We start from the raw sequence: 20,673 nt of genomic DNA, 5'->3' as shown, positions 1-20,673 counted from the left end.
AAACAAATAGAAAAGGATCAAGAGGTTGTAAGTTGCTTAGAAAGGAAGGAAGACATTTGTGAAGAGATGGAAAGAAGATTTTCGAACAGTTTTTAAGATTGAAGAACAAGAAAATAAAGACTAATAAGAGAGGATGGGCAAGTGAACATTGGCATGGTATAATGAGGTTTTCTAGGCAATGGGAGGTACTAAATGCACTGAAGAAGATGAAGAATGGGAAGGGCAAGGACCCGGACCAGACATGAGCCCGGTGGAGGCATGGAAAGCATTATGGTAGATGAAGGTACGTGGATATACTGTACGATTCTTATGATTAAAGATTCCTTGAACAGGAAAGATAACCAAATGAGGGGCGGCGGGAGGGGTATATTGATCCCAAGTTTTAAAGGGAAAGGCGAATGTCCAAGGATGTGGTAATTATAGGGGGCATTAAATTGATGTCCCACCCACCATTTGAAGATACTGGAAAGGAGATAGATGCTAGACTGAGAGAAGAAGTACAAATAGGTGAAAGATGCATGGATGGGATTTATGAAGGGAGGGGAACAACAGAATGGTATTTTTAAGTTTTTCTTGAGGCCAAATAATGGAGAAATTGCGGGGAAACGAATCAAAGGGACCTACATATGTGGTATTCATTGACCTTGAAAAGGCTTATGACCGAGTCCCGAGACAAGAGGTATGAGGGGAGTCTGAGGGAGAAAAGATGGTGCCAGGACAAGTGATGTGCGATTGATACCAAGAGATGTTTACCGGAACGTTATGTTACCAGAGTGAGGGAGCAGTGTTGGGGAGACAAGGAAGGTTTTGGAGGGTGAGAGATAGGATTTAACACCAGGGGTCGGCTCTGAGCCCATTTATCTTTTAACATATGATGGATGGATTTTTAGAATAAGAGGAAGTAAGGGAGACAGTACCATGGAACATATTGTATTGGCGGATGATATTGTTCTGTTGTGCAGAGAGGCAGGGATGAAGATCTGGAAAGTTGAAATTGGAAATGAGTGGAAGCAACGTACCTGGGAGGACAGAGGTAATGAGAATAAGTACATCCAAGACAGACAAATATATGTGTACCACCACTGAGGGGTATGATAGAGAAAGTATTCAGCTTGGTGTAGAGCAAATCAAGGACAAAGTTGATAAGTGTTTAAGTATTTTGGTATCTTTTTGTTTAAACGGCTGGAGGAAGGAATTTATGGAAGAAGAAGTAAAACATCGGTACCAGGCATGGCCTGGAACAACCGGGAGGAAGCGGCCTCGATGTGGGGGAGTTTCTTTGTGACAAAAGAGTGCCGCCTTAGGTTAAAAGGAAAATTTCACAAGACTGGTGGGTCAGAAACAGCAATGGCTGTATGGTGACGGAAACAGCAAGCATGAGAAAACAGCATGCAGTCAAGATAAGATGGATGTGGCAGAATGAGAATGCTTAGGTGGAATGTCTTGGGGTCAAGCAATATGGATAGGATCAGAAATGACTACACAAGGGGGTTCAACTAAGGTTTGGTGGAAGTATCAAAGAAAGTTGGCCAGGATGGGGAGGCTGAGATGGTATGGACACCTGTTGAGGAGGAGGGAGGAGGGACCAACGCTGGGAGACATCACTATGGGGGTGGAGGTGCAAGGAAAGGAAAAGAAAAAGAGGAGACCAAGAAGAGATGGAAGGACTTGTTTGGAGGAGGAGACTTAAATGAGAGAAGGGAATTGATGATGGCCAGAAGGCACGAAGATAGAAATAGAATGGAAACGGCTCATCCGAAACGGTTGGCGACCCCATATAAAATTGGGAACCAAGCTGGGAAAAAAGAATATTATATAGTATTATAGTATATATAAGATAATTATATCTATATTATATATATAATATAATATATATTCTTCCAAGTCTAAGATATATTTGTCCTTACCGAGATGAAAGTATTATCAATAGACCCTTTATTTCTCACAATATTCGTTGTGGATATAAACTCCATTTGTTTATTCATTTGTGAGACAGGAACACCGATACAAACACTGAAGATGAATGGACTGTTGTTTAGGCTGTACACCCTAACATTTTCCCATGATTTACGATTAACTGGTCGTCGTTGGAATCACGCTCATTCTTTTTACATCTGTTACTCTCACCCAAAAAGACGTTATCATTTACAGGAAATGATTAGCATCTGTGTGGCACAATCACGACAGATGTTTATGTGCTGTTATATTTGATGACATACGAGTCCTGACAGTGTGTGTACCATTGATGGCTTTGGTTTACGGAATTTAGGAAGTCATGCCAAGTACTGGGGCGCTCTGACCCATTCAGTGTTTAAAACAGTAAAAATAGGGAATGGGGGAGAGGGGTGGTGGGGGGGGGGGTTGTTGGCTGGGAGTTAGAAAGAAAAGAACGGGCCGAGAAGAAGGGGCGATCCATGGATTCAGAAAGACAAAAGATGATGTGCAAGCGTGGAACAATAAACAAGCACACAATTGCACTATGAGATAATAGTTAGAAGGTTGGACAGCAAGACTGAAAAAAAGTGGGAATGGAGGTAAAGTAAAAGGCTAAAAACTAAATGCAGCTAGGGGCCGAGGGGACACCGCAAACACCCTTTAACAATGTCAACAGTACACCACGTGAGGTGCAGTGACAGTGCTACCCACTAACGGGGATCTCATAGATGAAGTTTTTGTTCGTCATTAAATTTAATATTCAGGAATGGGAGCTCAAAATTAGAGCCCTATTTTCTTTTGAACAGGTTCACGTTTTAGCTACGGGCTGGTCGATGAGCAAGAGCCCGTGCTGGCATAAGGCCAGCTCAATCTAAAACAACAACAAACAGGTTTTAAGCTACGCATACCGTATCTTGTAGCATGAGAATACAACACTGCTCGTGCTGGAACAGCTTGATAACTAGCCACTGACTCTAGATACTGAAAGGATAATAATTCCACAATCGCCACCTCTTCACAATTAGCTGCACTATAATTGTACATAGTATATAATATGTAATAGTACATATGTATTATTAACTCGAGATCGTTAATATCACTAAATTTCTTGGATCATATACAAGTAAATGTTCAGTTTTTTTGTTTTTTTTTTCATTAAAGGTCTTAATTCAAACACGTCAACTATACGTTTTAGTCTCGACGTCAGTAATTTAAGTATATTGTCTTTTCGTGTATTTTTTCTGTCTCAATATTTATCTTTTACTTGTTTGGGAATTATCAATATAAATCTACTGGTACATACATGCACACGTACAGGCAACACACACACTTACACTTGTATATATATATATATATATATATATATATATATATATATATATATATATATATATATATGTATATAAGCGGATACCACAGGAAAAATAACAGGGAGAAACTCAAACCGAGAGCTTTCGTCCTTTAATGAGACACTGTCGAGGCACAAGTGAGATACAGTTGAAAGAAAGTTACAAGGTAAACAAAAAGATCAAGAATACCAGATAGTTCATTGTCAAAAAGGTAAATTCAAAGAGATAATCCAGATAATCCGAGATCACACGGTCACACACTAAAACAGACTTAACCATAAGAGAAACGGAAGCTTAGCCATACAAAGTCCAAAAACATCGAGTTTCAACAAACCAAGACTTAAATTTAGAACACTTCCATTATTTGATTTGATGAAACAAGATTCAATGATATTCCTTTTAACCGTGTCGGTACGTGGAACTGAGGATCTTGCTTCACTCCAGTTAATAGGATGATCTAAATCTCTCATATGTACAAATAATACATTCAATGTTTGACCAGTTCTCACTGAATATTGGTGCCGTGAAAGTGATTTTCCAGTTTTTATTACACTTTTTACAAAAGTGTGTGTTTGTGTGATCTTGTAAAAATCTTGGTGACCGAAAAAAAAATCTGAGAATCCTCAATAAAGTAGGTCAAATAGAAGAACTTTGTGTTTAAATAAAGAAAAGGCAGGAATAATAAAATTGATGTAAAACAGAAATTACAGCAATACTGCCTAGAAGTGTCCTAATACATAGAAAATGTTAGGCTAATTGATTGATTTATTAATTCTTACTGGCGTCGCAACGACGATGTTAGGCTAAACAGGTACTATTGTAGTAATATGCGGTTGAGTTACTTATTGGATCTGAAACCTATAAAGGAGATTTCTTATACTTCAAATATTTATTATTCAGTCGGAGGGCATTAGAAAATTATGTAAACACACAAATTTCCCAATCATTAGTAATAAAGAGACGTATAACGCACTTAGGCCATTAGTGAAACCCAGGACCCAGAGAACTGGCGAAACCACAGGTAGAAGACTTGTTCCCGTTATTTAATTGGAAAGAAAAATGAAAGAGACGACACAAACCTTTGTTCTGTCCGGTAGTAAGAGTTTTTATTTAAACTATTACATGGAGTTCTGGCGATTAATCATAGATTACCTATTTTGAAGGTAAAAGATAACAATTCATATGAAATGTTTGGGGAAGTAGAGCATACTTTACATAAAGTTTTATAAAGTAGATGTACTTAGACTTCAGATGTGATAAAAAAAAAAAAGAAGGAAAATAGTATACTGATATTACTCTACCTAGGATAGGTTGAGACTTTCCTATAATTTACCGCGGTGCCACGTTTACCATTCTGCCGAAGGAAGAATTTAGTCCTAATCCAAAAAGGTACAACACCTTCAGGATTAGCCTCGAGGTTAAGGTTAATCCTAAGAATTGACATACTCAACCGTACTGACCAGCTATATGTTTTTTTTACCTTGGAGGAATAATACATAATACCAGTGAGCTTTGTTAAGTGTGAAAAAAAACTTATTAAAATAAATCCATGTTTCTTGTACATTTTATGTAGCAGGTTAATCTATGATTGTTTGTTTTGTTCCAGATTTGTGAGTATCAGTAAAGGTACTTTATTTGTGAAGGGTTAACTGTATGACTTGTATAGTTTATTAGGGACGTAAGGTTGATGATTTGTCTAAAAGGAAGTGTATATTTTCAAAATATGTATAAAATCTTATTATAATGTAGTTTATTTATAATAAAAGAAAAAAATAAAGTGTACCATGGTTATTATTCTTTACTAATATAAAAAATGATACTTGTCATTACAGTATAAAAAATCAGAAAATAAACAGTTAAAGGGAATTCTCTTTTTACAGAGTGTTCTTTCTACAGGAAACGGATATTTAGACGAATATCTCGTTCGTAAGGCTAACTTATCAAGTATGAGCAGTGGCTGATCGGAAGCTTGCTCTTTGCCTAATTAAAGCGTGGAGGCCATAATCGACCTCGTCTCAGTTTATAAATCAGCCATAATGCGGTAAAAGGAGTAGCAATAAAACTTAACATAGAAAGTATCAATGAACGAAACGCAATTGACGACTTCGATGTCAAAAATTATAGTTAAAGAAGAAAAGTTATCTCTGACGAAGAAATTAGAAAGGAACTTTGAGTAACAGATCGGCGAGATAACACCGAGTTTAAAATACCATTACTATCCAAGTTTTAGCCTTATTAGTTATCGCAGGAATTATCCGCTCGATGTTGCTTATATAAGCAGGATCTAACTTGTCATCTAGGGCTGATTTATTAAGGGTCATCATCCAACTTACCCGAACCCCATTTCTTCCTTTATTGGCATATGGCTGTCGCCTCATTACCAGAAAAGGAGATGTGTATTACTTTCATCCCACCTGTGTCCAAATCCAGGCAATGGCTCTCATGATCTATGATTTCGGAACCAAAGCGGAGAGGAATCAAACGCCATATAAAGAGGGGCGACGCAAAACCCTGTATTTGAGTAGATACGAGATCGATCCACCGAGTCTCCCGTCAATTGTCCTCATCTGTTTGGGTGTTTATAGACGGCCCACGAGGTACTCAGGGCGTGCTGTCGATGTAATTAGATATAGTTTAGAGATCTAGAAAGGGCATTTGCTACCTTAACAAAGCGCCCGTAGCACCTTACTGTGGAGCTCTAGATGGGATCCCAGCCTACTAAGGCTATCAGATTCCGCGCAGCAGAGGCGCCAGCTGGGTATCGTCTATCTCTCTCTTTTATACTGCCATCTGTCGAAGGACGGAGAGAGAGAAAAGATAAAAACGGTATAAATACCAAGGGCTCCGTTTTCTCTAGATGGTAGACTTTGATGTAAACGCTTCAAACATGGAATCGGAAGTGAATTAAATAACACGTTCACGCCTCTATGATTCCCTTTGAGGTGGGATCCAATCGTATTTGACATCCGAAGTCAAAATTTATTCCCCGCCAAAAGAGGCAGGCCTCTTTCTGATTAATCATTTGGAGCAGCCAGGACTGGGAATTCGACGCTGCGTACTGTGCCCATTTTTGTGCCGCGCAGTCATCCAGATGATAGCAATTTAAAAGTAAAAAATACGTTTTGTGAGGAACCTGATTAAAAGTAATGTTGGCATCAATCTCGTACCTCATCAGATACGGAAGCGCTCTCGCCAATAAAATTCATTCGGGGCTGACTGAGCTTTTCGAAAAAGGAAATGAAACCGAAACGGGTAGGCAGGCAGCGGAACGGGAAGTATATATCCGTTACTGCTCTCCGCTGTGGTACAACTCTAGGGCTGCTGTTGCTGCGACCACATACCAAAACTTTAACTCATCAAAGCTTTCCAAGACAAAATGACGCAACTGAAGTCAAATCTGTTAAATGACAAGTTGAATAAAATGTTACTTTGTTGTAAGCTGCTAAGCCTATTAAATGAAGTAATAAGCAATTCTAAGTACCAGAGGGAAAGTCGACATCATTACTGTATGAAGGTGTATAAAGTTGAAACATCCTTTGAGACTGTTTGAAATGTTTATTACGTGTGTGAGGCACGCACAAGTACGTTGACTCTCTCTCTCTCCCTCCTTCTATATATTCATACACACACACTCATACACACACACACACACACACACACACACACACACATATATATATATATATATATATATATAGTATATATATATATGATATATATAGTATATATATATATATATATGCGTTTGTGGGTGTCGTCGGGATGTGGTGACCCAAACGCCCACCTTATATGAAGTGCAATGAGCCCCGGTTAGCACCGTAGCCATTGTTTGTCATGGAGGCAAGAGCCATGCTTAATCTTGTGATGCAGTAGATAACTAAACATCTTTATTCTCTATTATTCTTTAACTTATGTGAGGTTCCTCAAAGACATACGACACAGAAAACCCTTTCTTACAGAAAATCGCTCTCATCCCTTGAAACCCCACACTTCATAAGAGCTAGAGTTTTTAGACTCCCTGAGAGATCCATAAAACTTTAATGCTAGGTTTCCTGAAATTTGCTCTTTTCCTCGTCAATAACTCCATGCATGTTATTTCTAAATTTGTTTTTAAAACTAAAAAAATCAAGAATTTCAAATAATTATAAATTTAGGCTTGAAAGATCTTTCCTCTCAAAAAATAAAAGAAATAAAAAAAAATGTTTCAAGTGTGATTTGACTGTCAGAAATAGTATATCTTAAAACTGCTGAAGTTATCACTATTTTCAACCATGTTACTTGAAGCCAAGATGAGAAGAAAATGAAAATCCACGAGAAGGAAAGATTTCAAAGAGATAAACTGAATTCTGTACATGACTAATTACTAAGCCATGAAGATAAAAGTAAATAAAAAGGGGAAAAAATCCTTCAAACCTTACTGACGTTCTTCTTTCCCACTGTTATCCCTACATTAAGGGGTCGGTTGCCCGATGCGCCTTCTCCACTGCCTTCTATCACAGGCATCATTCTCCACCAAACCTCTTCTCTCCTTATCTTCCTTCAATTTATTTTGCCATCTAATTCTCTGCCTTCCTCTTGATCCTCTTCCTCTAACAGGTTCCTCCCAAGCCCTCTTCACTCCCTCCTAGTCATCCATCCTCAACACATGTCCATACCATCTCCATCTGACTCTCTTATCACCTCTGTAATCTTTACTAAGCCTCCCTGCCCTTCTTATTTCATTATTTTCCCATCTCTCAAGCAGCGATATTCCCATAATCCATCTCAGCATTCTCATCTCTGTTCTCTCAAGCTTTACTTCCTCTTTTCTTCTTAGAGCCCATGTTTCTGCTCCATACATTAACACTGGTCTTATCACTGTGTTATATATCTTGACTTTTAGCTTGATTGGCAATTTCTTATCACACCACTCCAGCTACCTCTCTCCACTTCCCCCATGCAGCTTTTATCCTACTTCAGCACACATCCTCCCTCTTGGCTTAAAGTAGATCCTAACCTTACTGACGTAATAGCCTTCAAATCCTCCTCGCTCAGATACTTTTATGGCACAAAGAAAACTCATAAACCTAACATCCCTGAGAAAGAGACCTGTCATTATCCCGATCTGTTCAGTTGGACATAAATTATCACGAGTCTTCCTCCGTTATTGGTAATCATATAGCACTCCGCCATGATCAATTTGGATGATTGGATTTAAAACGCTCGGCCAGCTCTTTCTAAAGTTTTGACTTTAAAATGGTTAACCTTATATGATGTGTTCTTTCGTAATTAAAACAGCTGGTTTTTTTTTTAGGTGCACAAATTAAATCTTATTCAAATGGTCTATGCCATAACATAATCCTGGCCAGTAAATCTGATTTTTTAATTTATCTAGCCCTGGTAACCCACCTACAGATATCGGACGCACTGTTGGCCGGTACGTTATCAAGGGTCGACAATGAGACCTTCATATTCATTGGTGGGCTGCGGTGAGAATAGCCTACTACAAAACGGCAAGTTCGATTGCTATTAATACGGAAGAGAAGGGAACATGCCCAGTAATTATTTGCAAGTGAGACAAATGAACGAAAAGAATTTTTACTTCGAGTAAAATAGTGAAACTATATCTTTGTTAAGGAAGATAAAAGTCACGAGTGAATGGCCATTAAGAGTTATACTTTCCTGTCCTGACTAGATTTTATTGATTTAATTTCATTTTGTATTATTAACAACTGCGTTCATCTATTATGCAAATACACATGCACATAAACTTCCACACACATACATATATAGAATAAATAGAGGAGAATGACTAGCTGCCAACTACCTGCGCACTTCTGGATTTCTGTCGCAGCGCTAAGCGGGTCCACATCACACTGAGGAACTAGATTCGAATCTTGCATCGGGCGAGGATGGAGGATGGGTGCTTCCTCTAAAATCTAGTACTTCTCTGCTGACCTAAGCAGTTAAATAGGTAATTATCTGTCTATCAACCGTCGTGGGCCGCATCTAAGGAAAACAGAGAAAGAGTAAAAAAAAGATAAATACGGCCACTGGCCAAGGTAATAATTCTCACCCAACTGGGGCGAAATCATCTCATATAATATATATATATAATATATATATATATATATATATATATATATATATATATATATATATATATATATATATATATATATATATATATATATTATATATATATATTATATATTTATATATATATATATATAGTAACCGCTGAAGTGACTTAATTCATTCATTGTCCTCTCTTGTCAGTCTGAGGGAAAATGGAAACATAAATGGCCATATATATATATATATATATATTCAGAATGGGAATATTTTACACAATTTTACTAAATGCGTGTCACACACACACATACATACTACATACATACTACATTACCTAATACCTACATACCAAACATCATACATAACAAGACATATATATATATATTAATTATATATAATATATAGTTTATCTATATATATATATAATATATTATTATATATATATATACACTATATAATATAACTATATATATATATTACATTATATATATATATAGATATATATATTATATAATATGTTTGTAATAATATATATATTAAAAATATATATTATATATTATAATATATATACATATTATATATAATATATGTATGTATGTACGTATGAGTGTATGTGTGACACTGCATTTAGTAAAATTGTGTAAAATATTTCCCATTCAGAATATATGGCCACTTATGTTTCCATTTTCCCTCAAACTGACAAGAGAGGACAATGAATGAATCAAGTCACTTCAGCGGTTACTAAGAGACGGAACACACATCCACAATTGAATTGAGAGAGAGACAGAGAGAGAGAGAGAGAGAGAGAGAGAGAATGGCAATAAAGTTGTTCGGAATTCCTTCTTCTCCTCTTTCTCGGAGAATTCCGAATCACATTGGATTTCGACAGGGAAAGAGAGGCCTCTCGGGCCTGGGCCCGTTCCCTCCTCAACCCCCGACCGATACCCTCCCGTAAGCCGAGCACATACGGCTAAGCGACAGGCCCTCGTAGACCGCAGACGGGGCTAAGCTGCCATAGACGGAATATAGACACAAGTCTGAAGCCGACTTTATCTGTCTCTTATGCCTCTTCGTTTTGTTTTTGGTTTCTCCTTATTATTAACGATCTTTATTTTAGTTATCATATTCCACTCCTGATTCACTTCTGTTTTTATTGTATTTAGATGAGATGGTATTATCGGAAAGTCTGTTCAGCGTTATAACGTTCTAGGATTTATCCTTATGTCACAGATTATTACCCCCGAAAGGGGTAGTTCCGTCAGAACACCTCATGTGGTGCACTGAAGGCGTTACTAAAGGTTCTTTGCAGCTTCCTTTCGGCCCCTAACTGCAACACCTTTCATTCTTTTTACTGAACCTCATTCATATTACCTTTCTTCCATCTTGGTATCCACCTTCTCTTAACAATTACTTCATAGCGCGACTGTGAGGTTTTCCTCCTGTAACACCTTTCAAGCTTATCTACTCTCAATTTCCTTTCCAGCGCTGAATGACTTCATAGGTCCCAGTGCTTGGACTTTGGCCTAAACTGTATATTCCAATTTCAAGAGATTAGTAGTCTGTTCGCTCTAATGAAGTGTCAATACTATATCCTCTCGGTGCTGATTTACCTGTTATATTGCACTTTTGAGATTTAATCAGTTCCTTCTCATTACGTGTCAGTCAATTCAAGCAAAAGGAAATCATTGATTTCCCTTATGTTATAAATATTCAAGCATCTATTTTTTAATTTTTGTGTGTACTATCAGTACTTAATTTTTTGTGTGTACTACCAGTACTCAAAAGCTTAAAAGACTGATAAGGAATAATCCTTAACAACACATATACTTGTAAATGTAGGCCTCATTGAATATCAAGACCATATGTGAACAAAAGTGAACCAGAATAACAAAGAAAAAAGGCAAGTGAAAATGTTGAATATAAAACGTATATAAACAAGAACTTACATTCATTCCATCCTAGTTGTTTCCGTGCCCCTTATTCCAGTCAGACAAGAAGCAGGAGAAAAGAGAACACTGCCTAATCCAGTCAGACAAGAAGCACGAGAACAGCGAATACTGCCTATTCCAGTCAGACAAGAAGCAGGAGAACAGAGAACACTGCCTATTCCAGTCAGACAAGAAGCAGGAGAACAGAGAACACTGCCTATTCCAGTCAGACAAGAAGCACGAGAACAGCGAATACTGCCTATTCCAGTCAGACAAGAAGCAGGAGAACAGAGAACACTGCCTATTCCAGTCAGACAAGAAGCAGGAGAACAGCGAATACTGCCTTTATAAGTCCAGTAAGACAAGAAGCAGGAGAACAAAAGAGAACACTGCCTAATCCCAGTCAGACAAAAACGAAGCAGGAGAAACAGCGAACAAAACTGCCTTATTCCCAGTAAGAACAAGGAGCAGGCGAACCAGCGAATCTAAACCTTTTCCTGACCTATCCAAAAGGCAGACAGAAAAAAAGCAGGAGAAAAGCGACACCTTCCTATTCAAAGGTCAGAACAAAAGCCGCAGACAAACAGGATTGAAACAACGGCCTATTCCAGTCAGACAAGAAGCAGGAGAACAGCGAACACTGCCTATTCAGTAGACAATTAAAGGAGAAATAGCCAAACACTGCCTTATTCAAGTCAGAAAACAAGAGGCAAACCCGGAAGAAAAGCCAAACACTGCCTATTCCAGTCAGACAAGAAAAAAGCAGGAGAACAGAAACACTCCTATTACCAGTAGGACAAGAAACAAGGAGAATAGCAAACACTGCCTTAAATTCCAATCAGACAAGAAGCCATTAGAGAGAGCAAAACACTGCCTATTCCAGTCAGACAAGAAAAACAGAAACAGAGAAACACTGCCTATTCCCTTCAGCAGAAGCAGAAGAACAGAGAACACTGCCTATCCTAGTCAGATAAGAAACAGGAGAACAGCAACACGCCTATTCCAGTCAGACAAAGAAGCAGGCACAACAGAGAACACTGCCTATTACAGTTCAGACAAGAAGCAGGAGATAGCGACACTGCCTATTCCAGTCAGACAAGAAAGCATGAGACAGAGAAAACTGCCTATTCCAGCAGAACAAGAAGCAGGACAGAACCAGCGAAAACACTGCCTATCCAGTCAGACAAGTAAGCAAGATGCCGAGAACAGCGAAAACACTGCTATATCAGTCAGCCTAGGCAAGAAGCAGGAGGGGAATAGAGAACACTGCCTATTCCAGTCAAGAAAGAAAGCAGGAGAACAGAGAACATTGCCTAATTCCGTCAGACAAGTAAGCAGGAGAACAGCGAACACTGCCTACTCCAGTGAACAAAAGCAGGAGAACAGCGAACCTGCTATTCTCTCAGACAGAAGAAAGCAGGAGAACAAGCGAACACTGCCTATTCCAGTCAGACAAGAAGCAGTGAGAACGCGAACACTGCCTTTCCAAGTCAGACAAAAAACAGGAAAACAGAGAACACTACCTTTCTCAAGTCAGGAAAGAAGCATGGAGCAGAGAACACTGCCTATTCGTTCAGACCAAGAAAAGTAGAACGGCGAACAACATTGCCTATTCTCAATACAAGAAAAAAGCAGGAGAACAGAGAACACTACTCCTAAATTACAAAGTCAGAACAAGAAGCTAGGAGAAAGCGAACACTGCCTATTCCATTAGACAAGAGCAGGAGAACCAGAGAAAATCTGCTATTCCAGGCAGACAAGAAGCCGGAAGGAACAAGCGAAACTGCCTATCCAGTCGACAAGAATCAGGAGAACAAAGCGAACCTTGCCTATTCCAGTTCAGGCCAAGAAGGCATGAGAACAGAAGAAAACAAACTGCCTATTCCAGTAGCTAAGAAGCAGGAGAACGCAAACACTGCGGCCTATTCCAGTCGACAAGAAGCAGGCAAACAGAGAACAACTGCCTATTCCTAGTCAGGACAAGAAGCTAGGAGGAACAGCGAACAACTGGCCCCCCCCCGCCTATTCAGTAGAATAAACCAGGATATTAGCAAACACTGCCCTCTTCCAGTTCAGACAAGAAGCAGAGAAAAGGCAAAAACTGGCCTATTCCAAGTCAGGACAAAAAACAGAGAACAAGAACACTACCTAATTCCCAGTCAGTACAAGAATCCATGAGAGAAGGAACACTTGACCTATTTCGTTCAGACAAGAAACGGAGAACAAATCGAACAATTGCCTATTCCAGTCAGACAAGAACAGGAGAACAGAGAAACCTGCCTATCCTACATTCCAGGACAAGAAGAGGAGAATAGCGAACCTGCCTAATTCCTGTCAGGACAAGAAGCTGAAGACGAGGAAAACTGCCTATTTCCAGGCAGACCAAGAGCGGAGAACAAGCGAAAACTGCCTATCCAGGTCAGACATAAGCAGGAGAACAGCGAACACTGGCCTATTCCAAGTCAGGCAAGAAGCAGGGAACCGAGAACAATGCCTATTCCAGTCATAAGAAGAAGGAGAACAGCAACACACTGCCTTTCCCGTCAGACCAAGAAGGCAGGCAAACAGAGACCTGCCCTATTCCCATCAGGACAAGAAAGCAGGAGAACAAGCAACCCTGCCTATTCCAGTAGACAATAAACAGGAGAATAGGCAAACCTACCTATTCCAGTCAGACAAGAAGCAGGAGAAAAGCAAACACTGCCTATTCCAGTCAGACAAAAAACAGGAGAACAGAAGAACACTACCTATTTCCCAGTCGACAAGAAGCATGAGAGCAGGAACATGCCTTATTCCATCAGAACAAGAAAACAGGAGAACAACGAACTTGCCTATTCCGATTCAGCCAAGAAGCAGGAGGAACAGAGAACCCTGCCTATACATCAGAAAAAGAAGCAAGGAGAATAGCGAACAATGCCTATTCCTGTCAGACAAGAAGCATGAGAACAGAGAAAACTGCCTATTCCAGGCAGACAAGAAGCAGGAGAACAGCGAAAACTGCCTATCCAGTCAGACAAGAAGCAGGAGAACAGCGAACACTGCCTATGCCAGTCAGGCAAGAAGCAGGGGAATAGAGAACACTGCCTATTCCAGTCAGACAAGAAGCAGGAAAACAGAGAACATTGCCTATTCCAGTCAGACAAGAAGCAGGAGAACAGAGAACACTGCCTATTCCAGTCAGATAAGAAGCAGGAGAACAGCAAACACTGCCTATTCCAGTCAGACAAGAAGCAGGCAAACAGAGAACACTGCCTATTCCAGTCAGACAAGAAACAGGAGAACAGCAAACATTGCCTATTCCAGTCAGACAAGAAGCAGGAGAAAAGAGAAGACTACCTATTCCAGTCAGACAAGAAGCAGGAGAACAGCAAACATTGCCTATTCCAGTCAGACAAGAAGCAGGAGAACAGAGAACATTGCCTATTCCAGTCAGACGAAGCAGGAGAACAGAGAACACTACCTATTCCAGTCAGACAAGAAGCAGGAGAACAGCGAACATTGCCTATTCCAGTCAGACAAGAAGCAGGAGAACAGAGAACACTGCCTTTTCCAGTTAGACAAGAAGCAGGAGAATAGCGAACACTGCCTATTCCAGTCAGACAAGAAACACGAGAACAGTGAGCACTGCCTATTCCAGTCAGACAAGTAGCAGGAGAACAGAGAACACTGCCAATTCCAGTCAGACAAGAAGCAGGATAACAGCAAACACTGCCTATTCCAGTCAGACAAGAAGCAGGAGAATAGTAAACACTGCATATTCCAGTCAGACAAGAAGCAGGAGAACAGCGAACATTGCCTATTCCAGTCAGACAAGAAGCAGGAGAACAGTGAACACTGCCTATTCCAGTCAGACAAGAAGCAGGAGAACAGAGAATACTACCTATTCCAGTCAGACAAGAAGCAGGAGAACAGCGAACATTGCCTATTCCAGTCAGACAAGAAGCAGGAGAACAGAGAACACTGCCTATTCCAGTCAGACAATAAGCAGGAGAACAGCAAACACTGCCTTTCGAGTCAGACAAGAAGCAGGAGAACAGAGAACATTGCCTATTCAGTCAGACAAGAAGCAGGAGAACAGAGAACACTGCCTATTCCAGTCAGACAAGAAGCAGGAGAAGACAAGCACTGCCTATTCCAGGCAGACAAGAAGCAGGAGAACAGAGAACACTGCCTATTCCAGTCAGACAAGAAGCACGAGAATAGCGAACACTGCCTATTCCAGTCAGACAAGAAGCAGTAGAACAGAGAAAACTGCCTATTCCAGTCAGACAAGAAGCAGGAGAACAGAGAACACTGCCTATTCCAGTCAGACAAGAAGTAGGAGAATAGAGAACACTGCCTATTCCAGTCAGACAAGAAGCAGGAGAACAGCGAACACTGCGTCAGGCGTTCTGTTCGGGAAGTAAGTCCCTGGACGCATTGGTATCTATTTCCCCTTATTGTAACCGAATTCAATTTGACTAGAGCGGAAGCAACTTTCAGGGGAGCCTAGTATGTCTCCTTTAACCTGATTTCTTTTCGAACATTTTAATTTTATTTTTTCTTTCCTCTATTTTTGGTGTCTCCTAACCTAGAAATATTTGTATTGATATGTCTTTCCTACCAGACACAGAGGTCTTCATGACCAAGAAGAATTTTCTGAATGTCACGATCTGATTAACTCGTAGCTATTGATGTTTTATTAGTTTATTTAGTGCAAGGCAAATGAAGTCTTCTTGTAATAATCATTAAGCATGAAAAATACGAAAGGCCATCTTCAGCTACAGCTGTTAAATTATGATGATTTATTTTATAACAGGGAGAGTACACTTCGTAAGAACTTGAATTACAATAATGGTTTTTATATTGCTCACAGATTCGCGATTTCATCTATGAAATATTCATACACTAACGTTGTTCTTATTACTCAAACATGGAATTTTCCTAGCTCTTAATCTACTATTTTTCTTGACTTTCACTTCAGCCAAGTAACAATATTCGCCAATTGTATGGGAAGTATGGGAATTGGTATTCAACCACAATGGGCAGTTTGGCGTTTCGCATAAGGGCGCTCATGTTTGCTGTAAATGGCTGCCAGCGTCTACAGGGTAGAAAAAAAAAAGTATCAGGAGGAACTAGCTACCATATTGCTACAAACTTGCTAAGAAATCGGAAGGTTGCCCTCATCTAGGGTAATTTAATATATATTATAATATATATTATTATATATTATATATAATATATTATATTACACCAAATATATACATACGTAGTATATGTATACATAACTATATATGTATGTTTAAATATGTACACACGGGCGAGCACACAAACACACACATACGTATTATAAATACAGCTACACACACATATATATAAAGAGAGATAGAGCGCGCGCTAGGTATTTAAATCAGGAAAAGATAATCTTATCCTCTTCATTCAACTGTCAAATTCACGAAAACAGAAATGTTGGCCTTAATGCCCTGAATATGGAATTATTATTAAGTATAAGTATTTGAATAGATGTACGAAAATTGTAAGAAAATAGACTCAAAATTGAACATCTTCATCTTGTATATATTGAGCGCAAAAGATATTCCCATAATGTTTATTGACAGCAAACAGCATGGCATCCAATATTCTTATAAACAATTTAATGTCCAGATGCAGCAATATTAAAGAAATTATGGTGGAATTAAATCAGCAATAAATATCACACCTGAGATGTTAGTCTGAAGCGACGGAGAAAATGAAATCATTGCACTTGTTTGACGCAAAAAACCAGCAACATTACGAAAGTCGTCAGCCTAATTGGGTAGGAATTGCCTTTCGGAAACGATAACCCCTATTAGAATTAATGGATACCGTTAATTTAAAAACACATTCGATAATGCAAAGAGGAAAACTTATCAAAAGGTTTAAATCTTGCATTCAGAGCGAGCTAACGGGTGTAACAACGGCGTACCAGATCTGTTTATTATATAAAGTCTTACATAGAAGAAACATTATATTTACTTCAATTCTTAACCGACGTTATAGAATCGAAAGTATGGCAGACAAAAGAAAAAACGAATAAACGCATACATTTCTGCCCCTTGAATATAGTCTAATACAATCCAATAAAAATCATTTACGTACGCTTGCGATATCCTGTAGTGCCTGTTATACCAGCGAGAGTTACAGTGAACACTAAATATAAAAACACGCAGCTTGAATTTTTGCAGGTTTAGGCATTAGTTCAGTCGACAACAGAGACACTTTCAGGGGTTTAAATGAATGTAGGACTTCAGGGATTCATAGATAAATACTCGTACATAATGCGTCCGAGGAAACAGGTGCCCAGACTCGACTAAAAACGACGACCACTTCTAAACGATAAGAAAATATTTGGTTTAGTGTGATATAATGCCTGACAAAAGCGTGCCTCATGTGTTTACACAGGGGTAATGACGGGATGTAAAAGTAGAGGTGAACACAAAGGAGTGAAATTGTGGGAATAAAAAGAGATCATTTACATGAAAGTGGAACGGCTGGGGTTGGCAGAGGCTGAGATAGGCTGGTGAAGAGGTACTTTTTGCGGAGGGTTGTGAAATTTCATGTTCTCCGCAATAATGTGCGAGAGAATGTTAACAAAAGTCATGTTCTACGGTCTAAACAGAGTACAGTGAATGAGAAAAATTAGAAAGTGGCAGATTGAGAAAATAAGGAGTAAGAGATGGAAGGAAAGAACGTAGGTCAATTCAATGTAGAGATAAAGAGTAGGAGTGGTAGGCAACACTGAAGCTATTAACCGAAATGATCTAAATGGTAATGAAACCTCGATGTTACCAGCAAACGAAAAGAAAGGGTTGCAAGAGTCAGGTGTGAAGGTTTGCAGATACTTCAAGGGGAAAATTCATAATTTATTTTTATATGTACTCCCTCTACCACCCAAACAACTTTCGGGAAACATTTTAGGTCCAGAAATAATAAGTACCAAGATTTTAAACGCTCGTTTGTCTAAGAAGTCCAATGAATTCTTTAGATGCAATTTGCATTTCTCCTCTGGCCAGCTGCTTCAGATTTATATAAGACTTATCCGTTGCTGTATACACACACACACACACACACACACACACACACACACACACACACACACACACATATATATAGGTAACTATATATACATACATATAATATATTATATTATATTATATATAAATATATTATTATATATATATATATAATATATATATATAATATATATATATATATTATATAATAATATATAGTTTTGTCACATTAACACAAATGAGTTTTAAACTGGAACCGTAAACCACAAGTACCCGTAAGTATTGAATTCACTATGATTGGGAATTATTTTTGAAAAAGCATCTTATTCCCTTAGGAGTAGGTTTTATATACTATATATATATATATATTATTTATATAATAGTAATATTAATATATATATATATATAAATATTATTAATAATATTAATATTCAATGATACGCTTTTCAAAAATAATCACCAAACATAGTAAAATCTATATATCTAAGGGTATTTGTGGTTAATGTTATTATTTTAAAACTCATTTGTACTAATGTGACTAAACTATGTATATGTAAAAACATATTTTCATGCATACATACATACATACATACACACACATATATATATGTATATGTGTATATATATATATATATATATATATATATATATATATACACCACATATATATATATATATATATATATATATATATATATATATTCCTTATATATATATATATATGTACTCTTGAAAAGCTGGAGATTATGGGGAGCCTAAGAACAATAACTATGATTTTTTAAATTACCATTTGAACTTTCCTTGCTATTTTATCAACTCTGCTATTTTATCTAAAAAATATAAACTCCAATCTGTCAGTTATGTGAGCAAAACGAGTACTCCGTGGGCATTATATCTGTTTCTGAGCATTTGTTTATTACGCTTCGTAAATCGTAGCGACGTAAGGTATTTGTATCACATCTCCTTATAGCCAGTAATGGAAAGCTAATGACCCGGATAAAGCAAAGAGATTTCCAGTTAATGGGACCCTATCAGTAGAGCCTTTCAGTACACGGATAATTCCAATATCCCCAGTTCCGTCCCTACCATTAAATAATGTTCCGTTTCTTGAAAAAAAGCCCCATTTATCTGTGATATATCCAATAATGTGTTATTTTCCATCCAGCCTGTGAGACGCTGCTTCATCCTTCATATGTAGACATTATTTTCATGTTTATTTTTGGCTTTATTTTGTGCAATTTGTTGTTTGTAACAAGCGGATACAGACGTAAAAGTTTATATGATTTATTTCACGCATTTACGGAAACAGAATGGGACTAACTTTTTTTTAAAAACCAGGAAAATAAATGAAGAATCTGCCCAGAATCTAACAGACTTCTTGTCAATGATTTTAAGCACAAAGTGAAAATATCCTGCTAACTGATGATGAAGGTTAACTAATAGATACAATTTTATGAGAATCTTAGCTGGCGCTGAAACCTTTCCCAAAAAAGTTCAAAAGATTTCCACTGCTATTTCTGATGGCACTGAACGATGGCCACTGAGGATCCGTCCGAAAACCTAAGCACACCTATAAATATTACCTTTATCTTTTTTTTTTCTTTTTCTGCCGAATGAGTGAAATGGAATTTTGTGGAAAGTTTGTGAGTTTCAGTGGTGAAATCACCTCGTTCAAGCCATAAACACTGCTCTCTCTTTCTCTCTCTCTCACAGACACAGAAAGAGGTAGACAGTGACAATCATACAGACATGTCGTAATCATACATTTTTTTTTTATGCTGATCTCCTTTAGAAATGATTTACATTGTAGTTTATTCCATTCATTATCTTGCCGCACGCTAAACAGCATTCTGTCTTCGTTGTCTGCCATCACATGCAGTCATAAAAAGCGCAAAGAACAAGCCCTGAGCACATGGCCTCCGTGCTCAGCGATGTTCGATGGTACCAGAAGCGCGTAATCTACAGGTAGTACTATTGATAGTGACGGCGGCGTTCCCGATACGCAGTCGGAAATAATGATGACAGCCTGCATTCCCCATGTCCACTTTGACAAGTAAAACGTACTTACATAATGAGTCTATCTATTATTCAGACATTCCGGAATAATAGATAGAAGTTTATTCAAGAAGGACTGTGAGTGAAGTTCATTTAATGTCGATTGCCTGTGACGGCAGACTAGCTGGTGTGAGTATGCAAACACAGTCTCTTCGCGTCACTTTATCTTTACGTGTTTTTTTTGTTTGCTTAGCGTGCGCCGACTTCCCTATGTTTGTTTTGATTAGAGGCGCTCTTTCCGTTATCTCTTGGAGTATGCAAATGCGACGTAACGTTGGAATGTCCAGTGGAAGCCTTATAAGGGTACGTCGTTGACAAATC

General features: G+C 38.3%; 1 protein-coding gene across 1 annotated transcript; it reads left to right on the top strand.

Annotated features, from left to right (window-relative positions):
- The first annotated feature begins 213 nt into the window (after nucleotides 1-213).
- On the top strand, nucleotides 214-15,506 carry LOC135224840 (trichohyalin-like). The gene is made up of 7 exons (XM_064264162.1): nucleotides 214-283; nucleotides 10,228-10,289; nucleotides 11,325-11,622; nucleotides 12,109-12,798; nucleotides 12,939-13,211; nucleotides 14,235-14,818; nucleotides 14,946-15,506. The coding sequence occupies exons 1-7, from the start codon at nucleotides 214-216 to the stop codon at nucleotides 15,504-15,506; spliced, it is 2,538 nt and encodes an 845-aa protein (XP_064120232.1).
- The last annotated feature ends 5,167 nt before the right edge of the window (nucleotides 15,507-20,673 follow it).

This window comes from Macrobrachium nipponense, chromosome 12, assembly GCF_015104395.2.
Source record: "Macrobrachium nipponense isolate FS-2020 chromosome 12, ASM1510439v2, whole genome shotgun sequence".
NCBI lineage: Eukaryota > Metazoa > Arthropoda > Malacostraca > Decapoda > Palaemonidae > Macrobrachium > Macrobrachium nipponense.
This window is presented reverse-complemented; position numbering and strand designations above follow the sequence as displayed.

Bases quoted from the DNA above. Each gene is read 5' to 3' on its own strand.
- LOC135224840 (XM_064264162.1), top strand. From the start codon at position 214: ATGGGAAGGGCAAGGACCCGGACCAGACATGAGCCCGGTGGAGGCATG. The intron at 10,290-11,324 runs GTAAGCCGAGCA...CCCTTATTCCAG, and splicing joins CCCCCGACCGATACCCTCCC to TCAGACAAGAAGCAGGAGAA. The intron at 13,212-14,234 runs GCAAACAGAGAA...TGCCTATTCCAG, and splicing joins TTCCAGTCGACAAGAAGCAG to GCAGACAAGAAGCAGGAGAA.